The sequence below is a fragment of the Metopolophium dirhodum genome, chromosome 5 (genome assembly GCF_019925205.1).
Source record: "Metopolophium dirhodum isolate CAU chromosome 5, ASM1992520v1, whole genome shotgun sequence".
NCBI classification, from domain to species: Eukaryota; Metazoa; Arthropoda; class Insecta; order Hemiptera; family Aphididae; genus Metopolophium; species Metopolophium dirhodum.
Window position 1 is genome coordinate 33,403,635 of NC_083564.1, and position 24,258 is coordinate 33,427,892.

At 30.4% G+C, this 24,258-nt stretch overlaps 2 protein-coding genes across 2 annotated transcripts in view; one reads left to right on the forward strand and one right to left on the reverse strand.

The window, feature by feature from the left end:
- The window catches only part of LOC132945345 (uncharacterized), a 71,045-nt gene that overhangs the window by 30,388 nt on the left and 16,399 nt on the right, over positions 1 to 24,258 (forward strand). The window lies entirely within an intron of this gene.
- On the reverse strand, positions 19,422 to 23,781 carry LOC132944665 (uncharacterized). Its single transcript, XM_061014134.1, has 4 exons — positions 23,525 to 23,781; positions 20,263 to 20,536; positions 19,722 to 19,826; positions 19,422 to 19,580 (listed from the first exon to the last, which is right to left on the reverse strand). The coding sequence occupies exons 1-4, from the start codon at positions 23,779 to 23,781 to the stop codon at positions 19,422 to 19,424; spliced, it is 795 nt and encodes a 264-aa protein (XP_060870117.1).

Genomic DNA, 24,258 nt, shown 5'->3' on the forward strand with positions numbered 1-24,258 from the left:
TCATACATTAGCTATACAGCAGCCGTACATTAGTATAAGGTTTGAATATGTTTTAAAGTGTCATTTATAAAAAAAAGTATTTCATATATTATATTATATGAATGGTGAAATGGTGAATGCGGTATCATTAAACCAATTTAAACACACACATGAAAGATGAAACTGTTAATGTTATAGTATTAATAGTATAGAACCATTTAAGCGAATGAACGGATGAATCATTAATCGCATCCGTTGTCCATTAATTATATTTAGTCTTTTTGTCGTTTACAGCTAATTGGGATATGTGAAAGAAAAACTGAACAAGAACATTATACTATTATAGTTTTATCTAGGTATATATTATTCAAAAATAAAATGTCAACTTTGGTCTTTGGTTCATTTTTAAATAGGCATGCCTGCAGGTATACATGCAAAAAATAAAAATAAGTGGTTGAATAATATTATATAACATTTTATGATGAATTTTATATGTTTTTTTTATTTTAAAATATCAGAAACATGGACCATCATTGGGTTATAGTCGTTATACACAGGATTTTTATAAACTTATGAATTTAGGTTATATTTGTATCTAGGTATATATAATTCAAAAATAAAATGTTAACTTTGGTCTTTGGTTTATTTTTAAATAGGCAGGTATACATGTAAAAAATAAAAATAAGTGGTTGAATAATATTATATAACATTTTATGATGCATTTTATATGTTTTTTTTTATTTTAAAAGATCTCAGAAACATGGGCCATCATTGGGTTATAGTCGTTATACACAGGATTTTTATAAACTTATGAATTTAGGTTATGATAATATGATGAATAATAATTATTATTATTACCTGAGCAACATTTTCAATGTGCAAATTGAACTATTTTCGGGTATTGTTAAAGTTATGAACTTAAATCTTAAATTGTAAAAATTACATTTTTTAACGAGTTTATTGAATATATTATAAAAACTAATTTATAAGCCACACACACACACAGGTAAGACATAAAAGACTATCTATTAAACAAAACGTGTAGCCGTGTAGGTACTTAAATGTTTAGGGTAGGGCATATAATTCAAAGAACTGTTGGGTATATTAGGGTTGCATTTGTACCGTAAACGATGGTATATAGTTATAATTGCGGCCTCTGGCTGTTTCGATTTTATTGCCTCTAAAGGGTGTTTTCCCTTCGATAAAACTTATTATCCGTATAAATTGTGTAATTAAAAGTAATGTTAAATTATAATATACGTGTATATTATACAGTTTCGGCCGTGTTTGTAGGATAATACTTTCTATACTATTAGTTTTTATTTTTATTCAGACACGTTCGCCGATGTTAACGAAAACAATAAGGGAATCATGGCTTAAATATACAAAGTTATTGCACATAGCCTATATTGTTATCAAACAAAAATAAAACGGCAGCATTAGGGTACAGTATACATGTTTTAGTATATATCGTAGTATACTGTATAGCCAGTATATAGGTAGGTCGTCTTCTTAGGCTGCCAATTTAATTCCTTAACGTGATAAAATTATATAGTTTGGGCACTATTGCAATAACCTTGTATATTTAACTATTTAAGCCACGAAGGGAATATTCTTGTATAATGTTATCGAAGAATAACCCGCGGCATAACTATCGTCTATTATACAGAAGCATAGTTCGTTGAAGTTCGTGGAACTTACATTCAACGGTTGTACAATCGTACGAATAAAATGATTAAAGTCAGACCGAAACCGAGCAAACAAAACAGTGATAGCCTTTTCGTGGAACAAAAACCTACTCGCGTTCGAGATAAAAAAATGAAAATTCCAGAGTCCAGCGCGTGCCGATGACGCGTTTGTCTTCCGCCGATCGCGATCGTTATATTAATATTATTATAACGAACGCGTAATCGTCGTAGTGACCACTTTTGATCGTCTGCACGGTCGGTAGAACCTTATCAGATGGCGGCGTCGATGGCGTTTCGACTTTCGATTATCGATCGTATTAATATTATTATTATGTACGTGGTGTAATGGTCGTGTACGATATGCGTCCAAGACGAATGACGATGTGTGTATAGAAGTATATTAGTATTATACAGTTGAAAATATCGGTTTAGGTACCTGCAGCAAGACCCCGTCCAGGGTGCAGGTGACAAAGTTTTTTTTTTCAGTGGTTTTAAAAGCGTTTTTAATGTCTATAAAAATTGAAAAGTGTTTAAATCATAAACAATATGGTAAATTAATTAAATTGAATGATATATATATTTTTTTTTAAATATAGGTACATTTTGATATTATTATATGATTCTATTATGGTTAGTAGGGGAGTATCCATAATATTATGTCGTACCTGAAAGTAACACGATAAACAATAATAAGTACACACTTTGCAACTATGCAAAAAAAGCAGAACTCTTCAATATAATCAATAGGTACATTTTGATTATATTATATATTATAGTAGCTAAGTAGCTGTATAATCCATTAATCCAACTTAACCCGTGAAAAAACAAACAAATATAAAATATAGCGCTATATAATATATTAATATACTGTATAGGTGTATATTGGTTTTAGTGTACCTCAGTTCACGGGTAAATCGGTATCAGTGTACCTCGCTTTATGAACAAATTTGACCGAGATGGACAATGCGCCTGTTATATGCGGATTGGATATAGCATTTGGTATATTTTCGAACGTGATTCAAACTACTCTCTAAACTTTCCTGATATTTCTAAGAACAATTTGAAATTTTCATCAAAATCGGCCGAGTCATTTTTGAGTATTAGTAATATATTTATAGTAATATAGGTAGGTACCTACTATAATACTACTATATATATTATATTATATAAGCTACAAACTTACATTCAACTTTCATATTTGTTTTATATATAGTTTCTTTGTTTGAGGCCATAAACGTGACAATTTGATGCATGATTTTACCTCATATGCCCAAGTAACCAATGGAAACAATTTATAAACAAAAATTGGTTTTTGGATTTTCATCGTGAATGTCAAAATCCTTGGGTGAGTACCTCTTTAAAATGCGGTGAAACGTTAAAGGAAATAGACGCACTCATCAGTAATGAGTCATCACAAGTCACCGTCGCTACAAACATTATATCGTATATTCACCGTGGGTTCGTCGCGAGAATATAAAACATCCTATAACGGGGATGGACTGATTTCTATTTAGTGTTGGGGCTGGATGGGTTGCATAGGCGGTCATCGAAGTTTAGCCCCCCCTCCCACGAATGGAATGTACTTCGATATACATCCGTGGACATTGGCGCAACTAGAAGGGTGCTCTGGGTCCCCCTAAAAAATCGTAAGGTGTTAGGTCCCATTAAGTCACAAAAAAACCTGGAGCTTAAGCACCCCATAGTTCAAATGTCCAGTTGCGCCAATGTTCGTGGACCAGTATTTAAATAGGAATCGGGGTGCAGGCCACATATTTACTTTAAATAATGACCCCCTCCCCCCCCCCCAAAAAAAATAAAAAAATTCAATCAAATGTCCACTTCTATGATCTTGGTACGGGATTTATGGGCGTACCAAAACATCGAAAATTGTATAAATTAACGATATTAATATGTATGAAACGCGTGTCGGCGCTTTTTTCGTTTATCATCGACCCGTATCAAACGGAAACGGAACGTCCGGCGGCGAAAAATAAACACCGGTGGCGATGTCAAATTATTATTACTATTATTATTACGCGTATCAAATATTCAAACAGCTACGTCGCGGCGTTCGTGTTGAAAAAAAAATTATACATATATAATATTTTATACCTAATAAATAATAGTAATAATAATATAATATACAGTCATATAACGATGTACGTATTACGCGCCGTATATATTATTATTATTATTATTATTATTATTTTGTATGTACATATTTATGGCGAACGCAACGTGGGCACAACGGGTCGGCGGCGGTGATTGCCGCGCGCGTACTCGTGTCGACGAGAAGCTCCGGTTCGGGTTCCCACGGCCTCGCCATGCGGCGGCCTCGGCGGTGGTGGCGGCGGGCCCGACGCTTGGTCACGCGCCCACAGAGCCTGCCGCCGCGGCGTTCCACTCGACTGTCGTGTACTCGCCGCCACCGCCGCGCCGTCATCTCACTCTGGCTTGGTCTCGCTCTTCCCGCCGCACATACTTACACACGCGCGCGCGCGCTTGAAACGCAATAATATTATTATTGTAATATCTCTGTTCCGCGTGCACGCTCGCGCTCGCGTATTGCTCACGCGGCGCGCGCGCCACCGACCGAACACGCTGCATCACGTCATGATACTTCTTATAAAAATAAAATATAACGACGAAGTTATAGCGACAACAGTACCTAATAATAATAATAATAATATTTAATAATATATACACGAACACAGCCACTGGCGACGAAGACGCGCCGTCGACCGACGTATATAAATTCCTGCGCGCGCCAGACGCCCGCCCCTTTGGTATACGCGTGCACGCCGTAGTATAATATACCGTAAATACCATATAGGTACCTACTTACATACGCGTAGGCATAATATTTTATTAATTATTAGGGTTGCCATATTATCATCCCGGTTAACCCGGGACAGTACCGGTTTTCGGTGTATACCCGCACATTATAATATATATTATATGTACGGCCTGCCATAATTTGGGGTCCCGGAGAAGATTTCGCCATTTTTTGAATTAAAAAAAAAATATATATCTATATTATATTATTACATAATATATAATAACAATATGTCTATAAAAAAAATTATAAACCATTGTTATACTTTATAATATTATTATGGTCTCGTCGCCCGATCGACCGATACCGTTTTGAGCTATAAACGAGAAATTAGGAACGTTGGTAGTTCACTGGTGTTTTACTACGACGCGTTTTTTTTCTTTTTAATTTATTATAGTCCTTATCGTTTTATTTGAGTAAGTCTAGAAGGCGCTTCAAAAGCCTCACACGTGACTCGCTATAATCTTCCGATTAGAAATTTTATCTTGTGAATTTTAATGAGGTCATTTTTTTAAATTCTCATTAGTTTTATTCCAAAGCGTAGTAATATAGGATTTAAAAGCACGTGTAGATTTTTGTATTTTTTTTTAATTGTAAAACTCTATGCAACGTAAAAAGCAACTTAAATTCTTTAAATATTATTTATTTTAGTATAGTATATTAATTATTCGGAAGAAAACAAATAACTTGTTGCATTAAGTACATCATAATACATTAATTTTTTTTTAAATCAATACTACCCATAACATACTTATGATTTTTTCAATTAGGTAGGTACTTCTTATTATTTTGCCATTGTAAGTGTATAAAAATTCTTTCTATAATATGCATTTACCATTTTTTAACTGAAATAAATTGTATTTTTTTTTTAAACATAATTTTTAATATATTATCTTAGTTGTATTTTGTAAGACGTGAAAAACAAATGGGATGAATTATCCCCACTCAAACACTATAGTATGAGAACTATATTGAATTATACAATTTTTTTTTATTTAGAACAATATATGGTTTTAGTCGCACGCAAACCTAAGAAAAATAATCCCTGAGATATTAGTCATAAGTCATAACTTAAAATGTATACATTTATTATCTTAACAAAATTATATCATAAATAACAATAATTATCTAATTATCTTGCACCAAAAATGCTGAATATCATTGATTGAATTATGTACCACCCTTATCCATATAATATGTCCGTATTTTTCTAGTTCAGCTTTTAAGTTCAAACAAATTATTTTATAAAATAGCTGGTTACTGGTTGTATATTTTCAATTTGTTTTACGCGTATATCTTCATTGGCGTATTTAAGGTATATATAGGGGACCATAGTATACATATTAGCAAAACCTCGAGTGACGTTTTTATTGACTTGAGAACTTGACATTACGCTCGAAGGTGAATTCTCTGTATATTGTCGGCACCCATTTGGAAGATTGCCCAAACCGATTAATTATAAATAATGGCAGACGTGCCAACAAATTGATACACCGGTCCGTCTGGCGGCTTAGATTTTGAAACGTTCGAACACTTTATAAAGCCTTGATTGGCCTAATAATAGGAAACGTTAATTTTTAACTGTATAAGTATAACACATAAGATAATATATTGTTTGATGTATCAACAGACTAAATTAAAATTTCAGCTATCGTTTACCAAAACAATAAATAAATATAATTTATTGCATACAGTCATAAAAATATAGAATAGACTAAATAGAGCTAATAAATAATATATAATTTATAATTTATAAGCTTACAACTTACAAGTGAATAGCTAGGATAACTAGTTTAAGTTATAAAAAGGATCTGAGATTTAATCAAATTATGAATATTATAAAACGTTTATGTGGGTACAATATTGCAAACTGCTGCAGAATTAACTATTATTCCATAAATATATATAACTATTAAACTATATATTACCTATTATAAATTATAATCATTGTAATAAAACTCTTGTACAACGCATACAATATCTTTGCGATCAAAGTATTGACACTTATTTAAATGAAAAAAAATACGACTTAGAGTTGGTGTCTTGAGCTTCACACAGAATAGTTTTTAGAATGTAATAATTTATCATTTTTTTGATTAATAAATTATTAATCACACATAAAGCTCTATTTTGTCTGTCTAACAAGCCAAGTAAATGCATTCCGTTCTTTTTTCGTTTTTAAATTTAAAATCTTATTGTTTATTTACATACTATATATTGTAAACGTATAGACATAATAAATTACCTATATCAATTATCTCGATGATGTTTATACTTAATAGATTATGGAAATGTTGATTGTTAATGAATACCTAAATAGATTAATATAAATCTGAGTAACTAATTATAATAAATACATTATTACATACAATATAGGTAAAATTTTCTTACACATTGAGTATTTTAATGTATCGTATTTGTGCTGCTATTCGTCTTGTGAAAAATACATTTCATAATCTCGTACTTATTTGAGTTATTCACATATTTTTTCATTTGACATGTCGGACTGTTGAGGGTTCAGAGTGGTTATATACATATCTATGGTTATACGACTTATAAGCCATATGTGTGCAAACTGCAAATGCATATTTTTCTTTGGAGATATAGCATATTAGCATCCCAAAGATTACCGAGGATTTCTTTTTTAATTGGCTATATTTCTTCACCCTAATTGAGAGCGAAGAAAAATAAATAGCCAAGACGTGACATCTTTTTATTTACATTTATGAATAGGACACGTCCTAAAACTGTAGCTACAGAAATACTATTCAACTGATTACATGCGTATAAATACCTAGCTATGTATAATATGATAGGTATAATAAATCATTTGAAATATTTTATTATAACCGCTGACAGTTTCCAAGGCATATTTTTTCCCTTATAAGAACAATAATAGTGAATCCTGTTTAAGTCATTTTTTATAGCTGAACATTTTTGTATAAAAAAATTGAAATAGTTATGTAATAGATAATTTATATAGTTCTTTAACCTCTCTATTTGTAATATGTATATAGAGACTTTATCGATTTGTACGGTAGCTAACATACTATAGTTAATAGGTTAGATATATTTAAATATTTTATATATTAATTTAATTTATTTTTACAGTTAAATTAAGATTATATTAACCATAATCTCTTATACATATATAAATATAACCCATACCTATATCATAATCATAATAAGTGCTTCAGGAGGTTTACTGTATATGAATATATAATATATACGTTTAACTGTTTAAGTTTACTGATTCAAAGGTTTCTTCTATTCTTGTATACCTATACCCAAGGCTAACGAGTTAGAAGTTAAAATTAAATTAAAACGTTAAGTTAATTAACTCGTTACTTTTTTTTTCAATTTAACTTTTAACTTAATAAGTTATTTTTTTTTCAAGATTAATGTGTTAATTTTAAGTTAATTTTTTTTCAAAAGTATCTAAATTAAGTTCATTTTTGTCCGAAGAATGATGCAAATTTTTGAATGAGGTTTTTACTTTGATAGTTTGATGTACCTATAATTTTAAATTTTCCAAGTAATTTTCTTGAGCGTAAAGAAACACTATCTAATAAACCATATTAAATGTCTAGAATATTTTATTTTTGCAAATTAGCAAATTTTAACTTTACACTAAGTTAAGTTACATTTTTATTCAAAGTTAACTTTTAACTTGACGAGTAAGAAAATACGAGTAACGTTTAGTTAACATAACTTTATTATTTTAAAATAATTTAACTTAACGAGTTAAAAATATGGTTAACTTGCCCAGCCTTCGGCTATACCTACCTATACTATCCAACCTTTGGTGTTGCTGGTGGGGTACCTATGTTATTACGTATTAGTTATTAGTTTGATGACTTCTAGGTCCAACCAGCAGGAATGTAAAAATTTTGCACTATTTTTCATATTATATCGAATTATTATTAAGTTGTTCATAAATTACAATTTAGTTTTAGTTTATAGTTTATACCAGTCTGGCAATCTATGAAACTATAATATATTAAAAGAAATAATGAGTGCGGATGTCAATATATTTAATACAATTATATACATGTGTTTGAAATTATTTTTATTGATAACAGTTATACATATAAATACATATAACAGATAAATACTGACGACTGACAGTCAATGCCAAACTTTAGAGGTGTTCATAAATCATAATTTTACAAATCATCATAATAATTTGTATTTCGTCAAAATGTTTAACACCTTATATATAATATATTCTAATCTGATTATCGGAATATTATAATCAAGTAGGTATCAACGTAATGCGTTATTGTTTTCTATATATCGACTCTCGCGCGTGTGTCTATTGTGTCATACTGACATATAGCAGTAATTGTATATAATATTTATTGTTCTCGGATAGCCGTAATCAATAAAACGTGCAGTCGGTCAAATTTTTACGCACGTGGAGCTTATGAGCTCATTGCTCGCGATCATACATCGATCGGACCATAAACTTTTGCTCACTTTGCCCAACGGCCAACTCCATCATAACGTCCTCGTCGATAATGATAATAAATAATAATTAGGCGAACATTATATTGATGTTAATCAACACGTAGTTTTGCGCGGGGTCAGCGTGTTTAGTGTTGTTGGCATTCAGAATAGTTTGTATATAATGATATAAATATAATTATGAAATCCTACCACAAACTATGTTGTTATTATAGTATGTCGTTTTCAGTTTATTTGTATAATATACTTCTAGAGTTGGACATAATTTTATGCTCATTTGATATATTATGCTATAATATGTTATTATTTATATTTTGGACATTTTTTAAAACCAGTAAAAGCAGTAAAAGTATAGTTGTATCTATACTTTTCTGTCCATAAGCTATTTCACGGGAACATCGGACATTATAAACGTTTATGGAAAAATAGGTTTCGTTTGTCATCTCGTGGTGTTGGATTTTTGGCGGTCAAATATTAATTGATTTTGTTTATCGAATTCAATACATTTTGTACTTGCTAATTAATATTTCATGCTTAAAGAACGATTTCGTAAGAAGTTTTTAAAGAAAATATACTCAGCGTCGGCACCCGATTACGCACTGGGCATACTTTAGGCAAAAAATTATCATATTAATCGCAGTCGACGGAAAAAATTTAATCATGTTCGTTCAATTAAAACCTAATACCCTAACTATATAACTTTATACTATGACGCATTTCCCGATCTTGGAGTAAACTAAACCGATAAGAGCCAATTATTTAAATATTACTGTAGAACCCTGTCGATGATAATCATAATATATTCATATTATCATGGTTTAAATATACAGGTTATTGCATATCGACTCTGATTGTCATCAGAAACAAAATGGCTACGTAAAGGGATATCACAAATATCAATTTTTCTTATCATCAAAAATACGCTGACAAAAGCTAACAAATTCAAAATCCCACGCATACATACTTGATTATTATTGGCTCCCTTTACGCTGCCATTTTTGTTTTTATCATCCAATATTTGATTGATATGCAATAACCTTGTATATTTCAACCATGCATATTATAAACTATTATAGCGTACCTAACTCATCTAGCTATGCTATCCAAAGTGCCCAACGCAGTGATCAAGATTCGACAGAGGGGCTGAGAATGTTTTACACTGCGTACCTACAACCTGCCTATATCAAGCATTAAAGCCGTGCCAAAGTTTGAGAAAAAATTGTTTTGTTGGCGCCACATCGCGATACGAACCGCCCGAAGTCGTCATCGTCGTGTCGATTGAATAGCTGTTACCATATAGGTACGGGCGATATATTATCTTTCCCACAATTTTCGTACATAATAATATATTACACACAAAATATAAATTATACATTTATCGATGTAATTGGTAGTACGTGTGTAAAACAATTGTTTTTAATTAACTATTATAATATAATATATTATGAACTCTGTAGTTATATCGATTTTGATATCTGTGCCGACGAGTTGCACAATTATAAATAATAGATAATAATATATATACACCTATTAGTGTTGGAAAATGAGTAAATGAGTAAACTCATAAAAAAAACCCCCCCACAGTGCACGATAGGGGTGAAAAGAGGCCGCCCGGCCGTACACGATAGTCTTGAGGAAATCAAAAAAAAAATTCAAAAAATCTCGATAATAATAATAACATGACGCGCATATTATTATAATATACGACGCATAATATATATAATAAATATAATATAATAATATATAATACGCACACACTCGCTCGTATTATATTATACACGTCCTATATCATTAAGCGCGCGTGTAACAAGTGAGCGGCGGACGCCGCGGGCGGCGTATAATATTGGGAGTTTTATTTTTTCTCCGCGCGTTCCCCTCTTCGTGTCCGGCCACCGCCGCCGCCGCACGCAGACTCTCGATAACCGAGTCACGACCGTCGCCGCCGCCGTCGTGGTAGTCTCACGCGGCCCGCGCGCGTGCGTGCGGAGACCGCGTACCACACGGCGCGCGCGTTCGGACTCGCGCGCGCCCGCGACCGATGCGGCGCGGCCACGACGAAATAATAATAATAACCATCACGAGACGATGATAATATTATTATTATAAACCGGTCGCACGCCCTCGCAGCGGCGGCGGCGTCGGCGGCGCGCACGAGAAACGGATTCTGGACATTAAATATAATATTATTATTGTATATTTTATATACGCAGACGGTATAAACTGCAGCGGCGCATACCACGGTCGTGGTATGGTGTACCAATGCGGCGCGTCATGCAGCACGGCGATTCGTCCACCGCGGATCGCGGGCGGGCGAAGTCTCGGAAAATGCGAGAAATCTTTGGCCATTTGTTTCTATATATATGTCTTTAAGAACAAAATATAGGTACTTATCGCTGTCAATATTATAGTATTAAAACAACATTTAAAAATTCGTTGTGAATTTGCCCACGGGTTCGTACATAATATTATAATATAATAATCGCACATAAAGCAAGCGGCGACCGGTCGTTAAAAAAACGGAGAGAAAAAATTTAATGTTATTATAATATAATTCGCGACCGGCCTCATCCGCACACGGCGGCACACGCGCGCGGTTGATAATGCCGCGCGATAATAACGATATATTACGTACGCATATATATATATATACGCGCGCGACGATCTGTGTGTGTGAAATAATATTATAAATTATAATATATATAAATGTGTGTACGAGTGAAGATTTTCGTCTGTGTGTGTATACAATGTACATGTGTACATAACGCGCGACGGCCGCCGGCCCGCCGAGACCGGTTTTTAATAACAATATAATATAAATATATATAATAAGGGGTAAAAAGTTCACAGCCACCGCTTTTTAGCGAGACGGCCGTCGGAACTCGGAGAGAGAGAGAGAGAGAGAGAGAGAGAGAGAAAAACGGAGTCAGCCGAACGACGACTAATATAACGAGAGCCCTCGGGGAGCGCCGATATTAAGAGAACTATTATAGAGGATGTGTAAATGTTTTTATCTTCGTCTAACAAACGTATAACATAGCAAAGTTGCGTTCAGCCGTGCCTATTTTGTGTTGTTAGCTATAAATGCTCATAACTCGTTTAAAAATTAAGTATCGTAGAAACCCATCGGTCAAACACAAATAATTTACTAACTATGACTTTGATAATAGGTCTATTCACAATATTATAGCTATAACACAAAAATACAAAATAGGTTCTGGTTTTAGGTGTGTAGCAGTTATAGGTATATAGGTAATACCGATTTCAAAACTAAACTAGGTAGTTTATGGCATCGTTGAATAACAATTTGGCAATAAAAAATTTCAAAAATGTTAGTTTTAACTATGATAGGGATTAAAAATAGTTTTTAAAACGATGTTTATGTTAATTATATTTCAAACTATAAAGAACTTATTGTGACGTCTGAAACTAGGCTTTTAAATTTAAAATGTTACTTTTTCCTAACTTAGCTGCTGGCGGCGAAACCCGTTGAATGTTTTTAATACATAATTTACTTATTTTGAATTTTACGGTGGAAGGATTTCCGACCAAATTTCAGAACTAATCTAGATAGTTTACAATATCGTTGGGTAACAATTTGGCAATAAAAAAATTTCAAAAATGTTAATTTTAACAAGGAAATGGATTGAAAATAGTTTTTGAAATAACGTTTATGTTACTTAAACATGAAGTTCACTCGGAAATCCTTCCACCAAAAAATTCACTAAACATAACATTTATATTAAAAAAACCCATCAACAGGTAAATCGCCAACACCTAAGTTCGAAAAAAGTAACATTTTCCATTTTTTTTCTATCAACGTTTAGATCGCCATTTAAATAAATTGTAAAGCCCAGTTTCAGACGTTACAATAAGTTCCCTCTAATTTAAAATCTATGTAACATTAATGGCGTTTTCCTAGTGTTCCTTTCCTAAGTTTTTTTATTTTTATTTTTGATCTTGAGCCCAGCAACTATGGCTATTAGCTTTGGGATTTTGGACTAGGGTTGGTACATGGTAAAGTCGTTACGGATGTATGGTAGATAAGCAACACGAGAATGTGTAGCAAGGGTTTTGCTACTATACGAACTCCGGTGGTCACCCATCTGGGAACTTGTTGCAGCGGACATTATAATATCTACTCTTAGTCACATTGCGTGACTTATTGCATCCAACGCGCCGTGCCAAACAATGTTATTTTATTGCAATATTGTTACTCAACGATGCCGTTAATTAAAGTATATATATAAGTTAACCTAATCTACGGTAATTTATTTTAACATTTTACTACATTAACTTAGCTTAACAAGTTAAAAAAAAATTGTTAACTTGCCCAGCCTTGCTTACCAGTTATCAATGCCTCAAACTTTCGAGCTTAGTCTTGAAATTCACTCAGAAATCCGCCCACTGAAAAATTCAAAAACATATAAACTATGTATGAAAATAGCCATGCAGCAAGAGATCTCACCAGCACCTCGTTTCGATAAAAATAACTTTTTTGAAACTGTAAATTTTAAAATGATCATAATTTACTTAAAAATAATAGTATTAATGAAATCTTCCGAGATGTCCCAGATAATATCTCAAAATGAATTATTGTTAACGTATACATTTTGCGATGTTGTGCGTTTTTAAGAAGGTTACAATACAGGCGGCGTCTTATTGAATGCCGTAAAATAAAGACTCAAAAATATCCTAATCAAAGATAGGAAGTGACCACGCCGTTTATCTACATCGAGGCATTACGTAATAAATTGTCCTCCCGCTCATATACAACGCTAGTATCATAACTAACAAACCGTTTCATGTTTTTCTAAAAAATATGCATTTGAATAATTATTATTTATTATGAACGAACCGGCATAATAACATTCCTAATAATTTACGATTCAAGTGCTGCGACTCTGTGAGCCCATGACGCCACAATCGCTATTTATACCTATTATGTTATTATTATTATTTTTCAAAACAATTTATCTTCAATTTTATTTCTTTAAAACTCGTTAGGTTTGGCTTGTTTTTTCTTTCATTTTTTACGTTCAATTGTAGATGTTTTAAAGGTATAGATATTTTATTGACTGCATTACTGTAAAAAAAATCATTTCAGAAGCTATATAAAGATGATTGTCGGATTGTATGCTTTTTTAACTACAGTATATAGTACCTATGCACCGAAAATAAATATATATAATTATTTTTTTAATACTATCAGTTTTGTTTTATTTTATTTTACATTTGGAATTGTTGTTTTAATTTAATAGTATTAATATGATATATAATAATAATAATAGTATTTAATTATATATATACTACTCTATAAGGGTGACGAAGTGGCCGAGCGGTCTAATGCGTCGGCTTCGACGCAGCCGACACTGGTTTGATTCCTCGGTCATGGGCGGCATTTTTCTTTGGACAAGTCACAGTGTCCGGAGAACAAGTGCCGCCATCCCCCATTCGGGCATGGCAGATACCTACGGATGCCCAAATCAAAAATTCTGCCAAAACAAACACACACGTTTTCCTCCCCCTACCAACATAAAAACTTACAAACAAAAAAATAGCCAACTGCCTTAGTTGCCGGGCTCAAGATCAAAAAAAAAAAACTACTCTATAGATAGTGTGTATATACAGTATGGAACAGGGGTAAAATTGAAAAATGGAGGTTTTAAAATATATTGATAAACCATAAATTTGTAAAATATTGTAGGTATAGTACTATTATAGGAACCTATCTTGTTAGAGACAATATATACTTTTTTTATCTACCCCTAATAAGTATAATATTACACCTTTTTACAAACTAACTATAATAAGGTAAAATATAAATGAGAAAGACATTTTTAAAACAGTAAGTAACCTACCAAAATAGGCTTTAGTTTGTTATTTAGTCAGACCTATAATCTATCATTCATGATTTAGATTGAAGATTATACATGATTTTACATCTTCTTTTAATTTAAGACGATGTTTAATTATGGTAAAAAATACGTCTTTTATTTTTATTATTTGTAAATTGTTTTATATTTTTGGTAATCCTAGTTCTCATTTGTACATATTATATATTTTAGTTTTTACCGTATTGTATACAAGTTTAAACAAGTAATGAGACATTTTTACGGTAAGTACCAAATTATACCTACTCTATTACAAGTATCACGACGGTAAACGGTCACTTTGTACGGTCCATTGTTCAAAATGTATAACGCGGACACTTTGTACGGTCGGGTAAAAAGGTACATTGCAGAACGCGGACACTTTGTACTATTATATACATAAAGTATATATATTATAAATATAAGTTATATACCTAAGTTAGCAAGTAAATAATACTATATATTATATATGACAAATTTTACTAAGTTTTTGGACGGTTTTGCGAGCAATACAATTGGATGAATGTGGCAATAGACTTCATAAGAGACAAAAATCCTATACTGCTGGCAATAATAAACTATTAAATTTATGTAACAAACATCAAAAAAAGGAAATAACATATATGGAATTTTTAAATTCCATATATTATACATGCAGTTTTTAAAGATTTTTTTAAATATTAAAGAATGGAAATTTTATATTTTTTAGATCGTTAATTTTGACGAATTATTTCCATATTATAGGTAAAAAATTATATTTTATTTGTCATTATGACATATTTATATTGTACACATTTTTAATTTGCTTTAAACTAATATCTAATATTATAATACAATTAAGATTTATAATAATATTATTGTTTGTTTGATTATTTTGATCATTATTAATATACGATGAAACAATTTACTTTTTATTTTTAGTTTTTCTATTTTAATAATTTACATTATAATTTATAATATTATATATACTTACTACTTAGGTATATAACTTATATTTATGATAGTTTTTTCGTTCACCCAAATTAGCCAAAGTCGTAATTTCTTGAACATTTATTGCAGTTGCCTAAAATAAATAAATAATTGTTATATTCTTAAATTTTTCATAATATATTTCTTAGAAATCAAAATAATCATTTTTTTCTTACTTTATGAGTAATGCGTAAATACTTCCAGTTAATTTTTAAAAATATAGTTGTACTCATATCAGTAAAACGTTGTCACTGTACTGCTGCTGATCATTATACGGAGAAAAACTATTATTGCCTTCCAAGTTCCAGATGAAAAATTGTTTTTTTTTATCACATCAATATTTTATATCATTATACGGGTCTCTGCTTTATAGTTTTAGAATATTAATTATATATGAACATGTTCAGTGGGATTCATTATCTTTTTGAAGAATAAATAAAATAAAATAAATATATCTTATTTGCATCCTTAGATCTTGGACAAAATATTTGATTATTTAGGCACATTAAGATATTGATTTACTACGAAGTTAATTCAGGCGATACGGAACTTTTGGTTTTTTGGACAAAATTTCACAGATTAAGCTACTAAATAGTAAGAACATCAGAAGATACAATTGATTTTATACTTTATGAAAGAGAAAATATTGAGTTTAACGATGAACATTTGTTTAAAGTTTTTCATTAGTTCAGATAACAGTTTAAATGTTTTCACCTTTCATCCTATTTGTTGTGGGAAAACAGTCACAGTGCACATGTTTTTAGAGACTGCATTTTTATATGCTCCTATATTATTCTTTCATTAGCTGTATACAATTTTGTGTATGTAAATAAGTTTTAATTTTTGGTAATTTATTGTTTACTTTCATCCAACAACGTAGAACTGTATCTATAATCTATATGGCTAAATTAGTATATTATATGTAGGACGAGTTAAAATTATTACATGTACAATTTACTGGCCAAAAATTTTAAATACCCACAGTTCCTGATTATAAAATTATTGTAAGTTCCTTTTTTCGTATAACCAAAGGTTTTATCTCAAAATTCAAAAAAATAACGTTTTACAAAATAAATACGAAGAAAAACACCGAGAAATTAGAAATACCTATTTTAATGGATAGTGATAAGACTTTTCTATCACAGTCTAAATTTAGACATGGATTTATTAGTTTTAAATCATTGCTCAAATATCTAACATGCAACTCAGTTTTCCAATTACCTGCACCAAACCAAATATCTGATATTATTCGCGTATATATTACTACGAAATCGTATAAAATGTGGTTAAATTAATTATATGGCACACTATTAAAAAAAATAAATACTAACATACCGCGGTATTTGAACCTTTATCGATTATAAAATACCAATTAGGTCAGATTAATTTTTTTTACCAAAACACATTCATAGGCACAAACCATGAAAAAATGTCTTACGGAAGCGTACGAATTTAGACTATTATTTTTTTTCGCTCCTCCTTTATGCTGTATACCTACAATTCCTGTAATGCTCCCGTTGCTGCCGTCGGTTGGAGGAAGTCTGTATATATTATGAAAACGCTGTGTCTAATTAAAAAGAACGCAGATGCGTGCAAAAAACTACACTAAAAATAATTCGAGCAAAATCTGCACTAAACCGTATTTGGGTTGGGGGAGTGCGCACTTTTTGTGCGTGTGGCCACCCCCGTCACCGCAACCGGTTCTTGGATGAACCGATGTTGTTATTGCTTTGCGGGGCCTATATAAAAAAAAAAAAAAATAATAATAAATAAATAAAAATAAAAATTGAAAACAAAAAAATAATACGTCCACGTTTATTTTTGGTGAGACTGCTGTCAAAAAATAAAAATAAAAAGAGCCAAAATAAAAAGTATTGGTCTTAAAATATTGTTTAACGACCGGCGGCGGTGAACGAAAAAAAAAACACGGAGCCACCATTTATACTATTCTGCCATGTAGTTTTTTTTTTAAATAATATAATCATATTTTACGACTTATTAAAAAAAATCACGGACACCAAAACGACACCCGGCGACACGACGGAATAATTGGTAATTTTTTTGTTCTACTTCTATATATCTAAGTTTTTCTTCTCTTTTACTCTTATTATTTCCCCACCTACTCAACAGAATTCTCCGTCGGTCGTAAAAAACCGCCTTTATAGCCGCCTTTCACCATGTGTCGTATACGCCGGTGGTGGCGGCGACGGCACAGGTCTTAGTGTAGTTAAACTTTTATTAGGTAGACACTCCCGAAATTTTTATTTCTGGCCACCTTGGACTGGGCTCCCCTCTCCCCTGTCAAACACACAATATACCACCACCATATTTAATTCTATCGTTTTCTTTTTCATGGTTTAAAGAGGGTTTTTGTTGTTTTTTGTTTTTACTTGTTTAATGTGCACTCGAACGGTATTCAATAAGTAATAACACGTGCGAATTATTATTGTTTTTATTGTTATTTGAGTAGTTGACTATAGTAGTATAGTACATACTATTATACTAACAATTGTTAGATGTATAGCGGACAATGCTCGAGTAGAACTGTTGAGTCTACTAAAATGTCTAACTATAGTCATCACTCATCTGAAGTGGTCGGTGATGTGTAATTAATTAAAACAAATTATCAAGCATAGATAATGATTAATGACATTGCATAAATTAATATAAAAATACTCAATTCATTAGTTAATTTAATTGGAAGAAAACAAGTAAAAAATAAAATAAAATTATAGGCAGCTTTGGAAATTACTAAGCGCTGTTATCGTTGTACCGTATACCTATATTATAGTAGTTGGAACTTGGAATTACCAATACCTATAGGTAGCTGGTTTACTGTAAAGTATTTTACTTAATATGTAGTTGTATATAAATATACCTAACATTTTTTTTTATAATCACCATTTACCACACGTAGGTACGATGATAATCGATAGTCATTACATTTCTGTACATTTAAAAATTGTAAAACATTAAATATATGTTATTTAATTTATTAATAAGCGACAGTTGATTATTTCTCAAAAATATATTATACAACTTTACAAAATGCAGTATGCAACCCTGCATGTTAAATAGAGAAAGGTGTATGCATGCTATAAGATTTACTTTAATACTTTCATGCTAAACTAATAAATATACATACATATAATATTATATATATACATAAGACAAAGTTATAAGCATTATTATTTTTAGATACTGGGAAATTAAAATAATAACTTTTTGAACTTAAAATAATATTTAGATATTAGATTGCAATTTAAGTGTTGAAATATGAAAACTAAAATAAACCCAAAGATATGACAATATCTTTTATGATTTACGCACATTTAACAATCTACATCTACCTATTATATAAATGTGTAGTAATTGAATAATTATTTAGTCAAATAAATACTGAATAGCAATGTATAAATAACTCAATGGTTAATGAAGACTCCTGATTCGATATGAAATATATATTATAAACAAACGCATATTAATCACGTGATACCTACAGTATAATGATCATTTATTTCATCGACTAACAGTCAATAAAGACATGTTCAACAAACACAACGGAGACAACTGAACATTTAGTTTTTGTTTCAATAATTGAATCTATGTTGTCTATGCTTGATTTGGTCCGGATGACGACCACCCAGTATACTTGTTGATGTCCATGTATAAGTGGCGTTTTATTTTAAACTGGCGCTCGAAATGTTTCTTATTGAACGAGTGCTTACCTACCACGTAAACATGTCTGTCCATCTCAAACTGATATTTTATCTACGACAAATACACGCCACATGGCATTATAATATAGTAGGCCAATAAAATACATAACTTTGTCACGTTGTAATATTTTATTAGACAATACATAATAGCATGCGTAGGTAGATTAATTAAATAAATATGTTATCAACTTACGTACACCGCCGGAAGTGACATTACATGCGTTACATTTACAGTGAAAAACGCACTTACCGTAACTTGAGGAATTGGATACTCATTGGTTGACACCGAAAACTCTGCCTGCAGCGTTATAAGGATGTCAGAACAGAAACTCGTAAAAATCAAAAGCGATGATATACAATTTAAATGGTGTTAATTTTTTTTTTTTGTTCTATGAAATTGGATTTTAAAAAAATAATTGTATTACCGCCGTCAACATTGATACTATTTATAGTATATGGGGAAAGGGTAAATTTCTCGAGTGAAAAATTCAGTAAAAATAAATGTTTTTAATCTTAATAGCTACTTTTTATACTTTAGAGTATAGGCAATACAAATTAATTTTATTAATACTTTAAGATAAATTATAGACTTTATTTTGGATTAAGATGATTAAGTTCTGTTTCAATTTGTATATATTTTATTTTATTACGAATTGTGCTCCAAAAGTGAAAATAAAAATCAGCCATTTACCTATATAATGTCTTAACGGTTTGAAATAATACATTAGGCTTACCTTGTAACCGTGACAAGAAGAATCAAACATTTTTAGTAATGACTTCTCAACAGTATATAAGTATTTTTTTTCCAAGTTCCAATGCTGTTTTATATAGCCGGAAATATTTGCTATGGCTAATTGATCGTCGAAAATTCCGTTTTCATTGAGCCAGCTTGGGTTAGAAAAAAATGAATGATTGGAATCTAACCTAGCCCTGTCTTTGCATTCTTGTATGACATTCATATTTATCATTATATTTTCACTGTCATAGCCAGAGTTTGGAAATCCTAATCTAAAAGTATTACAAAAGGTGGCTTAGAGAGTAATTCATTGTGATTTGTAATAGGTATTTCAAAATTAATTTTATTAATATAGTTTTGGTTTTTCTTTGTACAAGTTAAAAGTTATTACCGATAGGCTTTTTAATTAGCTGTAGGTACAGCGTAATACTAAAGTTACACTATACACATCTATTGTCAATTTACAGCTATATAATATAATATATTTTAAATTAACTATTCTGTAGAATGTACTTGTTTATTATGAATTTGAATTAATAATAATATTCAGTGGCGTAGCTAGGGGGGTGTTTAACCCCCCCCCCCCTATTGACATTTTCCCCCCTAATAAATATATTGTTTATAGGGTTCGGGAATGCTTGCATGTTTTACTGTAGTGGTCGTAGATTATTTTAGATTGGTTATAAATTTGTCTTATGAAATGGCGAAATTAAATACAAAGTTTTAATTTGCGTATTTGTGCATATTTTGCATTTTAGATTCTGAGCGAAGCGATGAATGTATTGATTTTACAATGATGTGTGTTTTTTTTTTTATTTTATTTTTATTTTTATTTTTTTGTGTCTGTCATCACCTTTTACAGTAAAAGTGCTTGGATTTTCTTCAACAGTAACTTTTCTGATAGGAAAGTGAATCTAGTTGGTACTTTGGGGGGTCAAAAGTAAAAATTTCCCAGTAGTTTTCACAAGCGACGTGAAAAACAAAAGAAAAATTAAGGAAAAACGGGAATTTTTACGCAAAATCTGTTTTCGAGAAAATCGATTTTGGTTTTTGGTGTAACTCTAAAACAAATGACCATAGGGACATGAAATTTTGACTGAATGTTTATATTAGCATTTTCTATACACCATAACATTTTGAAAATATTTTGACTCTTTTTGAGCTGTTTACGGACATTGTCAGTTTTCAATTTTTTTAATTTTTTTTTTCTATAATTATCAATAAAATTTTATCTGTTGAGTAAAAAAGCTTGAAAATTTAATAAAAGGCTCCTAAGTTATTGTTTCAAAGGCAGATGAAAAAAATTAAAAATCCTTAGTCACAGTTTTTATTTATAAGCATTTAAAGTTCAAATTTTGACAAAATACGGAAAAATCACAAAAATTAGCAAATTATTTTGAGTTGAGAATTCATAAAAATTTTTCTTTTTCAATTTAAGATTTTAAAATGTAATATAAGATTACTCATAAGTTTGTCTACCTTTATCAAAAAAAAAATGTCTACAAGAAACTTAAATTAAATTTTTATGAGCATCTGAAATTTATATTTTTACAACATTTGATATTCACTCGATTTCTCATGTAACAATTTTCTTATTTTATTATAATTAAAAAACGAATGACTGTAGATACTTGAACATTTCACTGAATGTTAGCATATATATATATATATTAGCATTTTCTATACACGATAAAATTTCGAAAATAATTTGATTATTTTTGAGCAGTTTACGGACATAGTCAGTTTTTAATTAATTTAGTTTTTTTTTCTATAAATATCAATAAAATTTTATTTGTTCGGTAAAAAAGCGTGAAAATTTAATATAAGGCTCCTGATATATCGTTCTAATACCAGTTGAAAAATATTAAAAATACATAGGCACAATTTTTTTTTATAAGCATTTAAAGTTCAAATTTTGACAACATTTATCAAATTTATAATTTATTAATTATTTTGTAGTTAAAAATGTATAAAATGTTTAACTTTTATGGCTAAGGATTGAAAATTTAAAACAAGGCTCCACGTAAATAGGTTATATATAAATTACTTTATTCACAATAATATCATCAAATATGCTTGGTAATATCATAGGCTGACTGACCGTTTTCGATCAGAATCGTTTTTCTTATACAATGATATTATATCATTGAATTCAAATTTAACACCATCCACAGTGACCCAATTGTAACCTACTGTACAGCAGAGCGACATCCACTTATCCACCTTTTTTTAACTTAAATGTACAATTGTTGGGAAAAATCATATTTGGATAAGATTGAAAAATATCTTAAAAAATATTATGTTTGGTTAGGTACAATAGGCGCTAATTTTTACTATTATAAAATTGAATAAGCTTAAAAAAATTTAGTAAATGTTTCGGAGGGCTGTTATTTGTTTAAGTTGTTGATGAAGCTTGGCTACATTTGGCACTATTTTCGCATATGGCACGTAAGATTTGATAAGTCTCTTTGTGACAAAACTGTGTTAAAACTATAAAGAAATAAAAATCAGTAGACACGTGTTCGTTTATTACGGTGAAGTTCGTATTTCACGTTATTCGTATTAGGTACTTAATTTTAAAAATGAATGTTGTTTTATTTCACAATAGTTTAAAAATTTCAAAAACATGCAATAGTGTCCTCTGTCCATCATATTAATCAATATAGGTATACCTACCTATATTCAAATTAGTAAACTCGTGTATAAATTATTTTTATCATATATTTATATACCTACTTATTTTTTAGTTTTTTGCTACCAAAATTGTAATATGTTATATGCATTTTTCAAAAATAATATAAAAATGTAGCTGCATATATTTAAGCATATTTTAACAATTTTGACTGCATATTTAGATAACTTTTAGTGCAACAAGTCAAGTCTCGAACCCTAAATTTATTTATATACGAAAACTGTAAAAACTTGGTTTTAATCTATACTTAAACACCCCCCCCATTTCATAATCCTGGATACGCCACTGATAATATTTTTGCAATCAACAACATTGTTGTTATCTAAAATTCTAAACTATAATTTTTCAACTGAAATATAAATTATATTACCTACCGCTTATACCTACCTAGAACCTACCTATACCTCTAAATTCTAATATTAACTTATTTTATATCTTGAGAATATTAACTTTTGTTTTTAAGCACATTTCAATAATGGTTCAGTTGTAACTAAAATTATTACATTAAATGTACTGTAACTATTTACTTAAATATAGAAGAGAATTTAGTGATCAGTTTCTAATTTACTTATTCATTTTTAAGTAGCACTGCACCGCCCGTTTGGAATCTGCAATCACTCCATTTACGAAATCTTCACTCGTTTTTAACACCGAATTTGAAAAGTGTTCACTTATTCCAGTGGGTACTTTGTATAAATGATCATTACGTTGGTGGAGATTTTCGAACAATGAAACAGATGGGCACTTAACCAGAGGAATTTCATTTTTCCACAAAATAACCGTCTTACTAGAATCTTTATCTTTATTTTTTTCAATTGAATCCATAATTTTATTGAATGCAAAGTCAAATTCTTAAAAAATACAATAAAAATGATTAATTGCTATAAAAAATAATATGGCTAGCAAATACCAATTTATGAACTATGCAATAATTTTTGTCACAAACTAAATATATATTATTGCAGAAATATACGAAACATGTTATGACTTACAAGAAATACTTCAATTTGTTAAAATAATTAAACAAACAAAATAACTAGGTATATAAAATAAGGATTTTGCTAACTTTAAGTCTTTATCATACATAAATTATCATTTGTCGTTTTATAACGTTCTTACTTTATTATAACTTAAAATAATATAAACCTCTAAGTTAAGTTATTTGTAGTTTGTATTTAGAGAAAATTTAAATTTTATGTACCTAAGTAAAACAGTATGGGTAGTTCAATTTCAATATATACTATATAGGTACCTACCACTATAGGCCATGCGTAACTAACGAATGGTACGCATCAAGTCCTA